The 18,062-nt window shown below is 47.2% G+C and overlaps 1 protein-coding gene across 13 annotated transcripts in view; it reads left to right on the top strand.

Moving 5' to 3' along the window:
* Positions 1 to 18,062, top strand: part of DAB2IP (DAB2 interacting protein) — a 216,169-nt gene that overhangs the window by 183,379 nt on the left and 14,728 nt on the right. For 11 of the 13 annotated variants that reach the window (XR_009960279.1, XM_062591355.1, XM_062591357.1 and 8 more), the window contains 7 exons: positions 1,254 to 1,398; positions 4,104 to 4,248; positions 8,647 to 8,883; positions 11,391 to 11,592; positions 12,203 to 12,381; positions 13,805 to 14,678; positions 17,623 to 17,775. Coding sequence is in view for 12 of the 13 variants with exons in the window: in XM_062591355.1 (XP_062447339.1) it covers positions 1,254 to 1,398; positions 4,104 to 4,248; positions 8,647 to 8,883; positions 11,391 to 11,592; positions 12,203 to 12,381; positions 13,805 to 14,678; positions 17,623 to 17,775 (1,935 nt within the window). In the remaining variant the exon portion in view is untranslated. The remainder of the gene's footprint in view (positions 1 to 1,253; positions 1,399 to 4,103; positions 4,249 to 8,646; positions 8,884 to 11,390; positions 11,593 to 12,202; positions 12,382 to 13,804; positions 14,679 to 17,622; positions 17,776 to 18,062) is intronic. The other 2 variants (XM_062591354.1, XM_062591358.1) reach the window with 2 other exon arrangements.

Here is an 18,062-nt window from a genome sequence, read left to right on the forward strand (position 1 = left end):
AGGGGATGGGAGGACAGGACTGAGCTCTGTGCTCTCCTATCTGTGTCCCAAAATGAGCTACATGTAGTGCAGTCATGAGATATAAAGAGATAACCCTTAATGAAGGGTTATTACCAAGCAGATTATTTTGCTTTAGAGGAAGGCAGTTTAAAAACAGTGTCTGTGGTTATGTATGTAAATTTATCTGTTTTCTGCATGAGGAAACAGTCAGAGATATAATGTGCATCATTTACACAGTATCATCAGCCTGGCTTCCTTTGCCATGCAGGTGAGTGGTGCTGGGTGGGAAGAGGTCAGCTCCTCAGTATCAGCACAGCTATGAGCTAAGCTGAGGTTTACAGTTGGTTTTTTCCCATTACCAGTGTAGAGAACAGAAACTGAATATGCATTAGCATTTAAAAACTACGTGGTCTTGCATTAATGGTAGCTACACCACACTAAGTATTACACCACACAGTGGATTTTCAGCAGAATGCATGGGGTGAGTCAGAGCACGTGACCCTCTCCAGTCAGTTAACACCTTCACTGCAGCAGACATGGAGCTCTGTCTGAAATGTTGTTTTTGTATTAGAATTTACAATTCAAAGAGCCCAAATCGATGCACAGGGCAGCTGTCAGCATGCATTTTGCTCCTCCTTACCATTTCTGTTACTGTGCAGCATAGATGATGATAAAATTGCATGGTATTTGATTCTACGCATATCACACCAAAAATGTGCCCAAGATGGAAGTATAGCAGTGCTGTTTATTTGCATGTATAGTAAGGAAATGGGACATTTGAGCATCTTGATGCACATTACAGGCTTGATTTTCAGGCATTAACTGTGGGGCACAGCTCATGACATAGAAGTATGCCCTTGTTTTGCAACCAGTGCAGTTAGATGCAGCCACACTTAACAGTCACTTAACAGTGGAGAAAACCTCCTATGCACAAAACATGAGGCTGAGATGAGACCTACCTAAAAACTGGTACGGATGGAGATGCTAACATCATGCAGGACTGGAATAAATAACATATTTGGAGTGCAATAGCTGTGACTTCTCCAGAGATTTATTTCTCTCTGTGAGGTTGGAGGAAAAGAAGAAAAAGGCTTGTAATAATGTAATGTGTACACAGAGGGTCACCGACAGCACGTGCATTCCTTCTTGTGTCTTAAGAAGATGAGACCTCTTTGGAGGAGTGTATGCTGCCTGCTCTGCTAAACAAAGCATATGTCAGTACGTGGTGACCCACCATGGACTTTGCTTTCCAGGATTTCTTGACTGACCTGATGATGTCTGAAGTTGATCGCTGTGGTGAGAATGAGCATCTCATTTTCAGGGAGAATACACTGGCCACCAAAGCAATCGAAGAATACCTGAAGTTGGTGGGGCAGAAATACTTGCAAGATGCCTTAGGTATGTACAGACTCTTGGCAAGTCTCACCCACAGAACACAGAACACAATCCTTGGAAACATGCTCTAAGTGACCCTGCTTGAGCCGAGGGGGGTTGGACTAGATGATCTCCAGAGGTCCCTTCCAACCTCAACCCTTCTGTGATTCTGTGATACACTGTGGAAAAAACATCAGCTGCATACTGATGGCCTTCAGTGTATCAGAGGCACCAGCATTTACCTAGCTGAAGGTTTCTATGGCAATTTACCAGAAGCCTAAAGACTGCAAGCAGTTTGCCTAAAATAAAGTCAAGCACAGATGTCCTGGAAGGTACCAGAGAGTTACAGGCAGCAAGCCCAGGGGTACCAGCAGGCAGTGCAGCTGGGCTGCACCACCAGCCTAGTCACAGAGCAGCACGTGCCACCAGCACGGCTCACACCCAGCTCTGAGCATGGGGCACAGCCACGGGCCGCACTGCGCGGCCTTCTCCCAGGTGAGGGTCGCTGCTGAGTCAGCTCTTTAATCTGTTTTTAGAGGAGATAACAAATTGATATTTGAAGGCATCATGCTGCCTGCCAAGTTCTCTCTCTCCACAGTGGCAGTGTCATGGAGCCTAACTGAATCCTTCCCCTGACTCTACACCCGCACCCTTTTCCCCACTCAGTTACTCCCAGTACTAGTGAGTCAGGTGAAATCTCCCAAATTACAGTGATGAGAGTTGCTTCCCGGTTCATATCAGGAACCCTCCTGGTGTTTTTTTTTTTAAAGGGTTGGCTATGATTATGGCTCCAAATAATACTTCTCCTGATGCAAACAAAGTAATTAGAGCTTCTGCTTCAGGACAGGAAGGAATTGCTGTGTACAGCCAAGACAACACCAGGATGAGGAGGGGCTCTCTTTGAAGCATTACGTCTTAGACTCAGCCAAAGGCAGCTAGATTGGATGCACATCCTTACAGTAGGACGAGCGGTATCCCCATCAAGCTGTTAATTTTTCAGTACATTGGATTCCTTCTAATGGATTTGAGTAATTTTAGGAAGGAACAAAAAAATGTATACTTTATTAACATAAGAATAATAACAAAGTAGAGGAAGGAGAGATCATTGAGCCAGTCAAACCAATGGACCCTGCGAGATGATGAAAAGTGGTAGTATTTGTTTCTGCCTTGTAATGCTTTCTGTTTGAAGGCAAGTCTGTAACTAGATTATCTCACAGAATTTCTAAAAAGCCAGATTAATGAGAGAATTTCATAATATTCTCCTTTCAGGGCTCAATGCAAATGCTGCTAAGCTAGCTTCATCTAGTATAGGAGGAACCTGTGGTTCTTGCTTGTTGTTAGGGGTGCTGATTCTGTGTAGACCTTTTATGTAGTGAAATGATTCATCTTATGTCACAAGGTAACACAATACAGTATAGTACTTTCCTTTAAACCCTGAAGCACAAGCAAGTAATAGGGCAGGACAGTAACAGCAGGCATCACCTGCAGGTGAGCAGAGAGGCTCCAGAACTCCGTGGCGGAGCTGAAAATACATTGGACAGGCTCTCCGGTACATAATTAAAATCTGCTTTGGCAGTAGAAGGGGAATACAGACTAGAGCAGGCAAAAAGCAGGAGAACAGGAGGAGATGAGCAAACCCACTGGAACTAGAAGACAACAAATGGAAACAGTTCCGCTGGAGCAGCATCCGAGCCTGCAGGTCCCTGTGCAAGGCCTAGGGCAGCCTGTGAAGCAGTGTGACCTTGCAGGGAAGTGCTTTTCACAGGATGCCCGCTCTGAGGGGTCCCGTCCATCCTCAGCTAGCTCAAGACTCACAAAAGTAGCTAAATACTGCCTGTTAATTCCCATTAGTATCCTGTCACGCTGTCTCCCCAGCCAATGGTGTGTGCTAACCAGGATGGACAGCTGCAATTCCCAGGTCGTTAGCTGGATGTGTGCTGAAGTTGTGGGAAGCACCTCAGCCCGGGTGGCACTGATCGGTGCCCACTGTCTGCTGGGATAAATGGCGACATGAGGGTGAGATGCTGCAATGCAGGGCTGCTCTGCAAATCTGGGAGGGTGAGGAACAGCCAGTCAGCAAACGGGAGTGCAGGGAAACTTCGAGAAATATTTTAATCTAATTTTGTGCAATGCTTAGCTCAAAGTAAACCGGGAACATTGTTTCTTCCCTTTAATTACCTATTTTCCTGTGAATCACATTGGCTCATCAGTGCCAGGGTGCTGTAACAGGCAGAGTCTGGTATAGCAGCACATCTTACAAATAATTACAGAACTTGCCGACATACTTTCTGCTGGAGTAGCCCAAGGGAACATCTCTGAAATTGCTGTAATCTGGAGGGATCAGGGCAGGCTGAGCAAAGCGGTCTTTTGGCACAGTAGTGTAAGATGTAATTGCCCACAGCCATGTAGACAGAGCTGCCAGCTGGGAAGATGGATAAAGCTTGCTCGTCAGGAGTTTGGGTGCCTTCCTGCAGGGCTTGCTGTATTGTTCTGTGAACTTCCAAGGCCATGCAGGCTGCTCCCAGCAGCAGAATCCACTTGGAGACCTTGACAGCTGGCTGGGGCACAACCTCCCCTGGGAGCTACCTTCAGTTACTTTCATATTCCCAGCTTTGTTCATTCAATATGACAGGGGTTGGGCTAACTCCCTGAGCACTGGGGCTTACATCTTGCTTGTACACTGCTTCTCTAGTGTCTCCAAAATCCATCACTGACTGTCTGTTTTACAGGGGAGTTTATCAAGGCTCTGTATGAATCAGATGAAAACTGTGAGGTGGATCCCAGTAAGTGTTCATCTTCGGACCTTCCTGAACATCAGAGCAACCTGAAAATGTGTTGCGAGCTGGCCTTCTGCAAAATCATCAACTCTTACTGGTCAGTATCCCACAGGTGTCACTTCCCTCCACATGTCTTTAGTTACTGTAGAAGCAGCAGAGCTGTAGAGAAGTGTAGCATCAGCTTGTTGGTATCTACCTCTTAGCTGTGCTGACAGACATCTTTTCATAGAGGCTTGGATAAGAGCTGCAGGGCTTTGTGCACTCCCTACAGGATGTAGGGGAGTCCCTGTGACTGCTGTCTGAGGCTGCCCCAAGGCACTGGTCTCTGAGAGACGAGAACTGAGGTGAACACAGACTGGCATCCAGGGTATGCCATGGGTTACACACTCTCAGGTGAACTCTGCAAACATGCGCGATACCTCATCAGACTCCTGTGTGTCTGGCACAGAACTGAGGAAGGCTGTTGTGAGCCATGGCTGCAAACAGTGGAACATTTGTCAAGAACAGATTTTTCTTCTGAACTGGTTTTGTTTGGGGATGCAGTTCTGCAGAACCTAAAGGCAAGCTAAAGGTGTGTGGCTATGGGTGAACCCTCCCTGGGGCCTGCCCGGGAACAGGCTTGCTACAAGTCAGATGTGGTGTGGCACTGGCCAGGGAGAGGAACATGGTGGGGACGGGTAGGAAGGAGAGACAGCAGCTCCAGCACTGTCCAAGTTTTTGGAGTATCTGCTCTGGAGGTGCAACAGTGCTGCTGACCCCCATGATTTTTTTCAGGGACAGATAGGGGTTACTGGAGCAGAGATATTGGGATGGGGCAATGGAGTCAAGAATGGAGAACAAGAAATGCTTTTCCTGATGTGAACAACTCAGAGAGGTGCTGGATACCCAGTGTATGTGAAAGTCATGAATTAAGGGCCAAAATGCATGTCCTGGGTCTCATACCCATACAACAGTTCTACACATGCCAAACATACCAGACTCATGGACTCTGCATGATGGAAGCAGATACTCCAGCTTAAAGTTTCAGTTGACCGCTGTCTCCTCCATTCCCCTGCCTCCAAAGCATCATGTAGTTTGAAATCCTCTCTGCAGCAGGGAAGGTTTGTGGCACTCCTCATGCCTGCTCTCTCAGCACCTGGAGTTTTTGTTCAGGCAGATGTTCTCTGGCTGCAGAGTAATGAAGCTCTGAGGGTGCTGCTGTTACTTTCTCTCTGGACTCTCAGTTGCTCTTTGGCTCAGTGTCCTCCGTTCCTCTGGGTTACGCTCGCGCTCCCATCTGCATGGCAGCTTGCTTAGGCAGAGATGGGGAATTCACCATTCCACTGGCACAAGGTCTGGAATGCAGTTTGAGGCGTTTCCCAGTTGTTCATTTTCGGAGGGTAGGTAAAGGTTCTTGCAACTAGTTGGGACAGGTTTGAATAAGCAAAATGGATTGGAGTAAGGTAGTTAGTTACCTGTTCATGTTGTGGAGGTGACCATCGAGCCTGGCTGTGCTTACGATGTTGTCTTTTGCTAGCACTGGGGACTAGGAGCCAGGAGTCCATAAGGTCTGTTATAGATGCTGCCTTCGAAGATAACCTGAAAGGGGACAAAAAATGGGCTTGTGCCCCCATTTGAGAAATAAAAATGCTGGAATTGTAGTCTTTCTGCTTAAAATTCTGGGCTTAGTTTTTATTAATGTATTTTGTGACAAAACCGTTGTTGCAAAACATCAAGTAAGGATAATTTTGGAGGAAGTCTCTCATAATAAAGACTTCTCCTTTTCTCATCACAGCTGTTGTGTTGAGGCCTGAAAACTGCATCATCTCCTAGGATATTGAAGCCCAGGAAGGAAGGGAATTGCTTTTCCTGATATCACGCATAGAGAGAACAAGCGGCCAAACTTTTACTCAGACTTCCTTTATCTACCACAAGGGCAGATTTCTCTACAGGTAGCCTATATCTATCGTGGGCCAATTAATAATTCTCTGACTCAGGAACTGCTTTTCCAGGAGAAATTCCCTGCTTTTAGTTACCATTGGATTATAATTGTTTGAATTAGTTTCCTCCTAAAAATAACCAAAGCTATGCTAAAAGATCAATCTAAAAATAGGCTTGGAAAATGACCTAAGGAAAGTCAAGAATGCATGGGAAGTTTGTTCTGCCAGCTCTCCCTTTAGGAGGAAGGCCGAAGCAACAGAGCTACTGCTGTGTTTCTCTCTCAGTCCTGTATGCTCAGTGCTTCTTGGGGATTATTTGGGTTGATGATAAGTGTTTGGGATTGGCCAAGGTATCCTGACAGCTAACAATCTTGCTTTAAATAGAGTGTCAGAGTGTGCATGCTCATCTGCTGGAGAGCGTCAGAGAGAGGAAAGAGGTTTACAATAACTGAAAATTGTTATAATTATGACATAATTTGGACATCTGGAAAGTTTCAACGTAAGCAGAATTTCAGCATGTGGAAGCTCGTTACTGGAAAGTTGGGTAATGAATTATGGACTCGTTTGTCACGTAAAGCCAAATAACTGGATTTTGCCTGATGTTATACAATTAAACGTTTATAGTCTCTCAGCCTGCGATAGTGAACAGTACTTCGTGGGCTGCATGCATCCGGTGCATACATTTTCAAGGGTTTACTTTTCAGTAACTGTGCAACCTGTCCAGATCATTCAAGCCTTACATTGCTCAGAGGAGTCTAGTATTTATGGGCAAATACCATGAAGTAAAAAGACTTTGTCCAACTGTTTGGATTAAGCCAAAGACAGAAAAGAGCTTATGCAGCCAAAGAAAGTGGCTGGTGTTATTTTATAATACATAGAGTAAAAGCTCCAGAGTGTGGAAGTATGAAGCCAACTCTAAGCAAGAGCTGAACATGATGGCAGCATTTGCCAAGTGCTTCCACGGAGAGTCACCCCTTAGGTCATAGATGGAGAGCACTCAGAAACCCTGAGCACAGAGACTGAGATGCTTCCCATGCACTGAATGGCAAAAGTCTCATGGCCAGGAACGAGACTGCAGAGGTGCCCAGCTGGCCAGGATTAACAGCAGGAGCCCCCAGATCTGGAGCACACCGCTGGCCAGTGCAGCGTTCAGCCAACCAACAGCATAGATAAATAAGGGGCGAGTGTTGCATGTGCTGCAGCAGAGCAGTGGGAGCCATAAAGCCTGGCCACTCTTGAAGTGTGTACGCTGCTAGCTTAGGTAGTGATGACAGAACTAGAGGCCATGGGCATTTGGCTGCAGAGCATGTGATGGAGCACAAAACCCTACCATTCCCGAACTCCACAGCTGTGGAGAGGAACAGTCGGTTGGGCTTGCGAAGTGAGCATCTGTAGCCCTGCGCAGTGGAGGCCACAGGATGGGGAGTGCTGGCACCAGGAGGAAGGTCTGAGGGCTGGCAGCACTGCTGCAGCGGAAGCATGCACAGTTGGGTTTTCTCTTAATTAACTGCTGCCTCATTTTAAAGCCTCCTGTTCTGTTCTTGCTGCTACTTGACAGCATTTTTGGCAGCGTGCTGTCTAGGGTGAGACCAGGGCAGCATTTCTGGCTGTGCAACTCACATAGTTTTCTCTTTCTGACTTATGTGAGATTCAGCCACAGGACAGTCAAGACCAGAGAAGGAGTCAAGCTTGTTACAAGCCTGTTCACATTACTTTGCTTATCCCAGCTATTCTCTCCAGCAAAACAGAGAAACTGTCCTCTGAAATGGCCCTTTGCTAAGATGATTTATGGCCTAAAATGGAGTCTGCCACCCTCCTCAGTCTGCTTTCATACCATCCAACTCTGTAGGTAAATAGCTTTGTTTTTTAAACAAAGATTGTGGTTGCTGGCCACGGCAGCCTCCTGGGAGAAGGGGGAAGGGGCTCTGTTCCAAAGACCTGGCAGGCCAGTGACCCAGTGCGGTGGGAGCCGTTGTCAGCCTGCTCTTGCGTATGAGTTTATCTAGCTGAATAAACACTACGTGATGGGAACAGGATAAGGTGGGAGCAGGGAGCTGGGGAGGGCCCGAGAAGAAAGAGGCGGCAAGTTCTCCAGTGATAAGGACTGCTGCAGCTGGAGTTTGTTTTACCTATGGGAACTGTGCAGTTTAAGAAAGCCAGGCTGAATTCTGTGCAAAGTTACAAGTCTGGAATAACTCTGGTGAGGTTCTGCAGTTATACCAGTCACAGTGGAATTTGACCCAAATGCTTGAACAAGAGTATTACAATTTGCACACCCTTCCTCCAAACAGCAGCTGTGCCAGTGACCCCAGGTACTGCCACTGTCTTTGCCAGTGTCCCGGGCACAGACTCAAAACCTTCTACATGGTTTGAATCCCTTTTAATGGGAGCTCTGCAAAAAAAAAGGGCAAAAGCCTGTTGAGTTACTGTGGCTCAATAGGGTGGAGGGCTCTGGCTCTGTAAGCGTGTCCGAGTGCCATGCCCAATGGCTGATTCATGCCATGTTTAGTTACTGCTGTGTGGCAGCTTGAACCCCAGCCTTGAATTTACCATTTCTGAACATTCTGTCATTTCAGTGTCTTCCCAAGGGAGCTCAAAGAAGTTTTCGCCTCATGGAGACAAGAATGCAGTAATCGTGGCCGCCCAGACATCAGTGAGCGTCTGATCAGCGCCTCCCTATTCCTCCGATTCCTCTGTCCAGCCATCATGTCCCCTTCTCTCTTCAGTCTCCTCCAGGAGTACCCGGATGACCGTACTGCACGCACTTTGACCCTTATTGCCAAGGTCACCCAGAACCTCGCCAACTTTGCCAAGTAAGTTGGGCTGCAGGAGCAGGAGGGGCAGGAGGAGATCTGAAGAGGAGCAGAGAAATTCCAGACTTGTAGGTTGGTTGGATTCAAAGCAGAGACTTAGTGCACTGGCAGCAGCTCTGCAGGTGGCTAGCTCAGACTCTCCACAGCAGCATCACGAGCAAAGTCCCAAGCTAGTGTGCTGCAAGCCCAAGCTGCAAGGATGCAGCTTCAAGAAGAGTATCAGCTGATAATCCAGTGGGAATATCAGCAGGGCCTGAAAGAAAAGTGAATTTGGAAGAGATCCTGGCACTAGCAGCAAAGCCGAACTGTACTGTAGGTGCTTCTCTGCATCAGGAGCTGGACCCAGCACTGAGCACATAGTACAGCAATGGCTCCTAGATCAGGAATCCTACACTGGCCACTCCTCTCCTAGATGGAAAAGGCCTGTTTTTTCCCCATCTCTCTCTGGGAGCTGTTCCCTCACTGCTAGGTCAGGGAAATCATTTAAGTTTCCAAAACAGCATGTTTTATGAACAGGAAAACAGCCTATTCTTACCATGCAGAAAAGCAGGCTGGGCCACAGCAGAAACACCCAGGCACAGTCAGGAAGTTTGTCCTGTAATTGCAGTGCTAGTATACTACCTACTTCCTAGCAGAGGCACCAGCAGGGGCAAGCTCCAAACAGCAGCACTAGGAGTCATTCTTTCCTTCCAGTGTGCGCTGGAACCGTTCCTGTTGTTCAGATGTGGTTGTCTGAACTTGGAGGGTATGAAAAGAGAATGGGAATATTATCAATTTCTAACTAAACCCATAGGTTTGATGGAAACAAAGCAAGAGATTCCTGAAAATCTTTCCGCTGGCTGCAGCTCTGAGCTGCTTATCCTGAGCTCTGATAACAGTGATGAGCTTTTGGAAATATGAATGGATAGCTTCCATCTAAAGCTTCTTAGATGTGGAAACTAGCTTAGTACACACGCTCACAGGAACGCATGCACATACACACAGTCAGAAGACATACAAGTGTGTTACACTAGATGACAGAAATTCTCCCTATTCCTGATCAATCCCTATCTAAAAGGTTTTCAGATTTTCCGCATTTTGCAAGAAGAGACTCTAACTAAGCTGACATTAGTCAAGCCAAAGTGATCAAGCTGAGCTGTCCTGCAGATCGCACAAAGCCAAGCTTCTCCTCCACAATTGCTGTCCCTGTCACAACAGGAACCATTGCTGGTACAATTGAACCAGCTCTGCTGTGCTCTAAAAAAGACATCTGAGAGCAGAGACTGTGTGAAGTGGTAGAAGGGGAAAAGAGGGTGCCAAGAGTCTGAAGGGGCAAACAGGCTGAGCCAGCTGCAGGTGTGGATCTCCAGGGGATCCCCAGAGCGGTCATGCTAGGGACGACTGCGACATGCAGGGCTACAGTTAGCTTCTGTGCCTGTGGGAGGGAGGGAAGGTGTCAGAAGCCACTGGTGCCAGTCTTACCAGAGGCTTCTCCTGAGACTGAATGTTAGGCTGCTAGACCCTTATGCCAGTTAACAAAAAACAGAAGCTAAATACTAAATACTTTTCACATCAATACTGTCATTACTCTGAAATGGACTGTTCAGCCCAATCATCTGTCTTGTGTCCCTCTAATTCCCCTTACCTTGCTGTTAAGTGTATTCAGAGCTTGATGCCTATCACATTCTCATGCCATACAGATCCTCATCTTGTGAGCTTTTACACTTTGGGACTCTCAGAGGCAGTAGAGACACTGATCCTTCTGACAGCCGGCCTGCCGAAGTGGCATGCTGTATTAATGCACCAAGGCAGCAGCAGCATTTGGGGGTTCAGCCAGCTCTGACACTTTGCAAGTGTTGGCTAGAGGCAGAAGACAGAGGGCCTTTGGGTGTTGGTCATAACATACTGGGAATGAGAGTACGCAGCATTTTGGTGATGTGATGGTTTCAGTTCCCTGGTGATGCTAGACCATATGGGTCGTAATGGGATACTCCTTCCTGTGAATTCTGGATTCTTTAGAAATGCTGCAGAGGAGGGGAAAAAAGGAAAATTTCTGTTTTTCCAAACTTGAAGTTTGGATTTGCACAGAGCTGTGCCAAAGCAGCAAAATCAAGTTTGGCCTTGAAAGCTGAAAGATGTAGCAGCAGTAAGAGCCTGGGTCAACGACTCAGATCTATTTTTTCATCTCCGAACTAGGCTGAGTGTTACAATCACTTTATTTCCAGCAACATGTCTGGAGGCCATACCTTGTCTCCAGCCTTCACGTTTATTTCTGCTGCTCAGATCCCATGCTGATGATCACCTAGTTGGACTATACTGGACTTTATTTTGGCTGCATATTTAATGATGTACCAGTTAAGTTAAAAGGTAGGTGCTTGCTAGCAACCTAGGGATATCAAATGTTTTGGAAGAGTTTAGATGCTAGAGGAAAGGCTCTAGCATTATTCTCTGCTTATGTACCTGACTGTTCTGTTGCCTATACCTCTGTTTACAGGGTTTAGCTGAGATTCACATTCCTGTCTTGACAGGTTTGGCAGCAAAGAGGAATATATGTCCTTCATGAATCAATTTCTGGAACATGAATGGACTAACATGCAGAGATTTCTGTTGGAGATTTCCAATCCAGAAACCATCTCAAACACTGCTGGCTTTGAAGGCTACATTGACCTGGGCCGTGAACTCTCCACTTTGCACTCGCTACTCTGGGAAGTCATTTCTCAACTGGAGCAGGTATATGGGGGTAGTGCAGTTGGCCAGTGCTGGGTGTTTGGGCCACAAAACACCACACACCTCCCACATGTCCAGCAGATATCGATGTATTAGCTGTATCTGTGCATAGCATAGCTGTTACTAATGCTTAGCACTTCCACGGCTTTTGCACATGCTGCAGAAGTAGCTTATTCTTTGCATCTCTCTGATGCAGATGAATATAGTTCTTTGTTTATCGCGTTGCCGGGGGGGGGGAAGGGCGGTGAAGATGGAGGGGCAGATGGGTTGAGAAAGCAGAGCTGTTGACCATCAGCCCTTTTGTCAATCCCAGCAGATTCAAAAAATTTAGTTTTAATTAAAAAGGTTCCTGGCCATAGCTGTCTTTTTTCTGTGTCTGTAATATGCTTTCTGCTAAGAACGCTTGCTTCCTTCCGCCCCACAGCAGCAAATGGCTTCTGGAGTCACATGCCCTGGGGCAACCCATAGCCTCAACATGGGGGTAAATGATGGAGAAAATTAATGCTACTAACAAATAATTCATTGCAGAGACTGCTCAGCAACTGGCAGATACCACAGTTCTCTAACAAGAAAGCAAGATGTTTGCAATATTTCTAACCTTCTTTCTCCCCAGGGCATTGCAACAAAACTTGGGCCTCTGCCTCGGATTCTGAGGGATGTCAACTCAGCGCTCAGTAACCCAGCCTGCGTGCAGGTCTCGGTCACAGCTGATCACACTGCATCTACTCCTAATGCCGGCAACAGCATCTCTGCTGGGCTACAGAAAATGGTGATAGAGAATGACTTATCTGGGTAAGAACATAAGAAGTGGCCTGGCTACTACCAAAACCCAAGCCCCTTCGAGGACAGGCAAAACAAGGTGTAGTGTGGAGTCCATGCTGATCCATCGGCTAGGCTTTCTGATTTCAAAACAGATACTACATATAGTTAGTCAGTCAGTGGTAACTATTACTATTAAATTCTTTAGGTCTCTTGAGTGAGCAAGATGTATAGCACTGGCCTTATCCAAAACACATGTGCTGAATTTAGGGAGAGTCTGAACATTTTCTAACAGTTCCCAAGTTAGGAGGCTTAATAATCAATTCCATTCTATTTTGTCCAGTTTTTATAATACTATTTTTAATGAGCAGTGATTCACACACTTTTTGGCCTAGTTATGTAAGTGCGTTCATTCATAGGGAAGATTAGTCTGCTGCAGACCTACAGTGTTTCTGTTTGTGAAAAATGAAGTACAGCCTACGCAAATTGAAAGACTGCTAATAACTTAATTTGTAAGTGGAAACTACTTATTATTTAAGTTTCATTAGGAATGAAAGGCAACAACAGAGCTGGACTTGCTGTAATCAGAGCTTTCATCTCTAATGCTTCCCAGCATGAGGTCTAGTTATTTAAATTTAAAACTGTACAGAATCTTTGACAATACGCTTTCTCCCAAATACCTGCTTATAGTACACCATTTTTGATCAGAGGCTATTCACATTAAGCTACTGCAAAGCTTTCTTCTTACACAGCTGAAATCAATACTGCATGAATGAATCTGTTACAGCAGGAGGAAGAGTGGATAACCTTCAGTTGCAGGATTTAGCTATGCTGCTGTTTAGAAAGCAACAGCTGGAGTTATAATAATTGTTAATTATTTGCATTGCATAGATCCTTGGAGGCCTAGACGTGGATCTAGACCCCACAGTGCTCCATGCTGTACAAATATTGGATAGCATGCCCCCAAGAGCTTCCTGCTTAGGTATAAACAGGGAACAGAAGAGTGGATACAGCAACCTGGAAGTGGAGACAGTGACATATGCTGGACAGCATGACGAGCAGATCACAGCTAGTGAGGCACAGCCTCTGGGGGTGCATCCGTGAAGGCCTCCTATGCACAGTGCAGCCCTTTCCGTCACACATATTCACACCCCCTTGCTCACCTGTCTACACCTGCTTGTTCCTACAGGGTTGGCCCAGGACTTCTCTGCACTCTTCTGTCCTCCCTGCACTCCTGCTGCACTGTCCCTCTGCGCAGGCAGGGCCTGGCCTAGCCTACTTGCCCTGGCTCTCTCCCCCGCAGGGGATTTGGTTATATATCCCTGTTCCCACAAAGCTGCGCCATGCTGATTTCTTCTGAGTGATAACGTTTTCCTGCTCCAGTGCAGCATTCACAACTCTTTTTTTTTCTTTTTTGTTTTCCTCTCCTCTTCCTTACGCACTGACTTCCCCGCAGTCTGATAGATTTCACACGGTTACCATCTCCAACCCCTGAAAACAAGGACTTGTTTTTTGTCACAAGGTCTGCTGGGGCTCAACCCTCACCTGCCCGAAGCTCCAGTTACTCAGAGGCCAATGAGCCCGACGTGCAGATGTCTAATGGCAGCAAGAGTTTGTCTATGGTGGACTTGCAGGACAATCGGCTCTTGGACAGTGGAGCAAATGCACCTGGCACTGCTGACTCCCTCAATGACAGTCAGTCATCCCTCGGGCAGCTGCAGGGAGTATGGACCACACGGACTCAGCAGAATAGCGTGACAGGCATGGCCACTGTGCGTCGTGTCGGCCAGACCCCCACCACACCGAGTGGCGAGAGTGCTCCTGGCCGGCCTCAGCTTCTGGCACCCCTGTCCTTCCAGAATCCTGTGTACCAGATGGCAGCTGGGCTGCCACTCTCACCCCGTGGTCTGGGCGACTCCAGCTCTGAGTGCCACAGCTCACTCAGCTCCCACAGCAACAGCGAGGAGCTGACAGCCAACAAGCATGGCTTCGCTGCTCCTGCCAGCAGCGAGGACTTCACCCGCCGGACAGGGGAGCTGGCCCGCCGGCAGCTCTCGCTGACGGAGAAGGGTGGCCAGCCTACCATGCCACGGCAGAACAGTGCAGGACCGCAAAGGCGGATAGACCAACCGCCACCTCCACCTCCACCTGTTACCCGGGGAAGGACCCCACCCTCCCTGCTGAACACGGTTCAGTACCAGAGACCCTCCAGCGGCAGTATGATGTCCTCCTCGCCCGACTGGCCTGGCAGTGGTGCCCGCCTCAGGCAGCAATCTTCCTCCTCCAAGGGTGACAGCCCTGAAATGAAGCAGCGTACAATGCACAAACAGGTTAGTTCCTGGAGGCTGGACCCAGGAAAGACAGCCTTGGGGGTTGAAGGGACTGGGCTGGGGTCAGGCCCTGAATCTGGAGAAAAAATTGGCTGTGTGGGGATTGCTGCAATGGGAGGGGATGTCATGCTGGTTTGAGTCACACTATCAGTGCCAGCACCATAGTGGCATGTGCGAATGGGGATGTACCTTGGCTCTTGCACTTGGCTTGGCCTGAGGCGGAGGCCCTCCACAGAAGGAGACGCACTGGTGTTTGTTCTCTGCATTCCTCCATTGTGTGGCGCATCGCAGTGTGACTGCTGCAAGGCAGTAGCTGGTGGAAACACAAGAGCAATGGCAGCCATGCCTCTGTCCTGCTCTACCATCTCGTCACTGCTTTTGCCACTCCATGTGCAGGCTATCATCCCATGCCATAGTCAATCCAGCATCATGTCACGGACTTGGACCAGGTCTTAATCTTCTCTTGTAAATAAAGAGTCTCCATGCTGTTGCTACTATTCCACCAGAGCTGCACTGCTCCTGGACACTTCTGTTTGCTCTTTTAGACCCTCCTGTAAGGGAATCTGGGGAGGTAAGAATGGTACAGAAGAAGTGTTTTTCCGATCGAGAGTGAAGTTCCTGTTATGCAGAGCTCTGCAGTGCTTCAGGTCTCACAGCACATGCTGGTCTGCACAGAAATAAATCATACTATTCATGGTGCTAAAAGTGAAAGCAGTGGGTCACAGGCCCAGGGCCCTCTGACTTTCTTGGCATGGGTAAGTTTTTTTCTTAGGGATTATTTAATCCTTTTTAGGGAACTATATAGAAAATCAGCATGGTAGGGATTCTCAGGGCCTAAAGGAAGAGTTTTAAAAGTAATACAAACCCGGAGAATATGGACAACTGGTAGGAGCTCATCTCAGCTCGGACCTAGTAGTAAGGGTCCCTGTAAGCAGAACAGTGTTGAAAGAGCAACAGAGAATTGGTTTAACTACCCTTCCTTTTCAAAGCAGCTATGGAGGCCTTTGTCAGTGCTGCCCATTAAAGGATGCTTTATCAGCCTGATCTGGAGCTGTTCTGCGCTCACAGTATTGATTCGTAAGCACTGACATTAGCAAGCACGCCATGTAGCAGCATTTGTATAATGTGGATCAATACTCATTAGGTACAGAGTGCCCAGAGCTCTGCAGAGCAGGAGCCTGTTTGGTAGAAGGTCTTCCTCCAGAAAAAGAGAGCAGTGAACTGCTGGTGACCTTTGAAAAGCTCTGGCAAATTTGTGTTTGCAAATCTTTCATCCAACCTCGTTCTCCTCTCAAAGGTTTTCCAAAGAGCTCAGGACCTGAAAAATGCCTGTCCTACCCTTAATCTGCGTATTTTATGTTAGAAGCATCTGTAAATCATAATGAAACTGCTTGTTCATAGCTGGTACTATTTAATGCTGTTACAAAGTAATCTCATGTGGTGGCTATTTCAGTAGAATTCCCAGAAGCTCACTGGAGCCAGCCAGAAGCGCTCCACCTCTGTGACTGCATCTATTGGACTGAGCTTAAAATGGTCCAGGCCATATCAATCTCCTTTTCACTTCTTCAGATAAGGCAGAAAGGGGCACAGTGACTCAGGCACAGTGGTCTGAGCTCTGTTAAATGGTAGTCTTGGACCAACAATCTTTATGTTGCTGAAGTGAACCACAATGGTAACTGCCAGTGTTTCTCATAACCAGAAATCTGAGCAGTTGTCGCAGGTACAATGCCTGAGCTAAAAATGCAAGAAAGAGCAGAAAGAAGTCGGAGGAGGATTTACAGCAAGTGATATTCCATGAGCCAAGTCTGAAACTTCAGATTTAAAATTCTGGTAATAGAAGACCAGAGTGGAACATGGCATGGGAAATCTCCCAACACCAGTGAGGTGATTAAAACCAGTCCCCACTTGTTCAGAGTGCAGGATCTCTTGTTCTGCTGCTGCTGCTGACCGGGGCTGCGTTTCTTCACAGTCCAAAAAGAAGATGTGAATGGAGGAGAAATATAAAAGCCTTTATATTTCTGGCTTGTTAACTGGGTTCATCTTGGCCGGATCATCCAACATGCCTTGTGCTCAGCCTGAGAAACTATTTACTGCAGTTTATAGGTAGCCAGGATGGGTGAAGTAGCTGCAGGATCACTTCTTCAAGGTTGTAATGTGCCTAGAAAATACCCAGGCAAAGGTCTTTTTGAGTTTGATTTTGTTCTGAGTTTGTTTGAGGGCAAAGTTTGGGTTTGCCCTCCCTGCCCAGGCTAGGAAGGCAAAGCAGCAGCTGTGGCTCTAGCTCACTGATAGCAGAACAGCACTCTTGGCATGGTTCCTTCAGCTCCAGTAGCTGCATGAACAAGTCTACAAATGAACTACTAAGATGCTGAGCGCTCAGGTATCTCCAGCACTGTAACTATGAAGTCTCATCCAATTTTCTGAGAAGGCACCAGCATGACCAAAAGTAGCATTTCAGTTTGCAAATCTGCTTTTGTGGATATGAAATCTCCACAGCAAGCAGAAAGACAGCTAACGAAAGCACTCTGAAGAGTTGAGTGAAATCTCGACTTGCCATGAATATACCGTTGTCAAGCCAGTCTGTTTGCCTGCAGCTTTGCACTTTGACAGGTCATATCTTTCTGAGGTGCAGCAGGACCTGCTTAGAAACTAGGATTCCACCGCTTCAGTGAAGTCCAAAATGTAGGAGTGTTCTGTGGGGATAGCAGACAGAAGAACTGGGCCCACCAAGGGCTGTCTGACATTACTGACCTAAAATAATGTGATGTGCATTAACAAGAATTGTTCCTGTTCCCTGCCAGACCACTCTGGTAGCTCAAACCTGTCCACTGCCGTTAGAGCAGCATGGGAGAGGGCTCAGCTGGAAGGATATTCTCTCTTTTTAGCTTCACGATCATGTCTGTTACAGGTTTTTCTTTTGTCATGGTTGTATGTTTCATTGTAGGCCCCTTCTCCTGTGAACCCCAGTGCCCTGGACCGCACTGCTGCTTGGCTTTTGAATATGAACATGCAGTTTTTAGAAGATGAAAGCATTGACCCAGATTCCAAGCACAGGGATAAGCTCAGGAATAAGGACGAGCTCAGCCAAGCAGAAAAGGTAAAACCTGACTGGATTGAAACAAGTTTCTAACTAGAGAGAGGGTTTCCTTAACTGTTGTTCACTTGAGCATGCTGGGGCAAGGTGGGCTGTGTGGCACCTCGCTGCCCAGGAGAGAGGGGTGACAAGCTGCTCTGTGCCCTGCTGCACCGCACTGCAGAGCACTTCTGAGGGAAGGCTTGGGAGGTCTTCACATGCTCTCTGACTCAGATTACCTTCTGATGAAACCAAGTAAGAAAAACAGGAGCCAGGAATCAGTTGCTGAAGCTGCTCTGGGACATCACCTG

Source organism: Rhea pennata, chromosome 18 (assembly GCF_028389875.1).
Source record: "Rhea pennata isolate bPtePen1 chromosome 18, bPtePen1.pri, whole genome shotgun sequence".
NCBI lineage: Eukaryota > Metazoa > Chordata > Aves > Rheiformes > Rheidae > Rhea > Rhea pennata.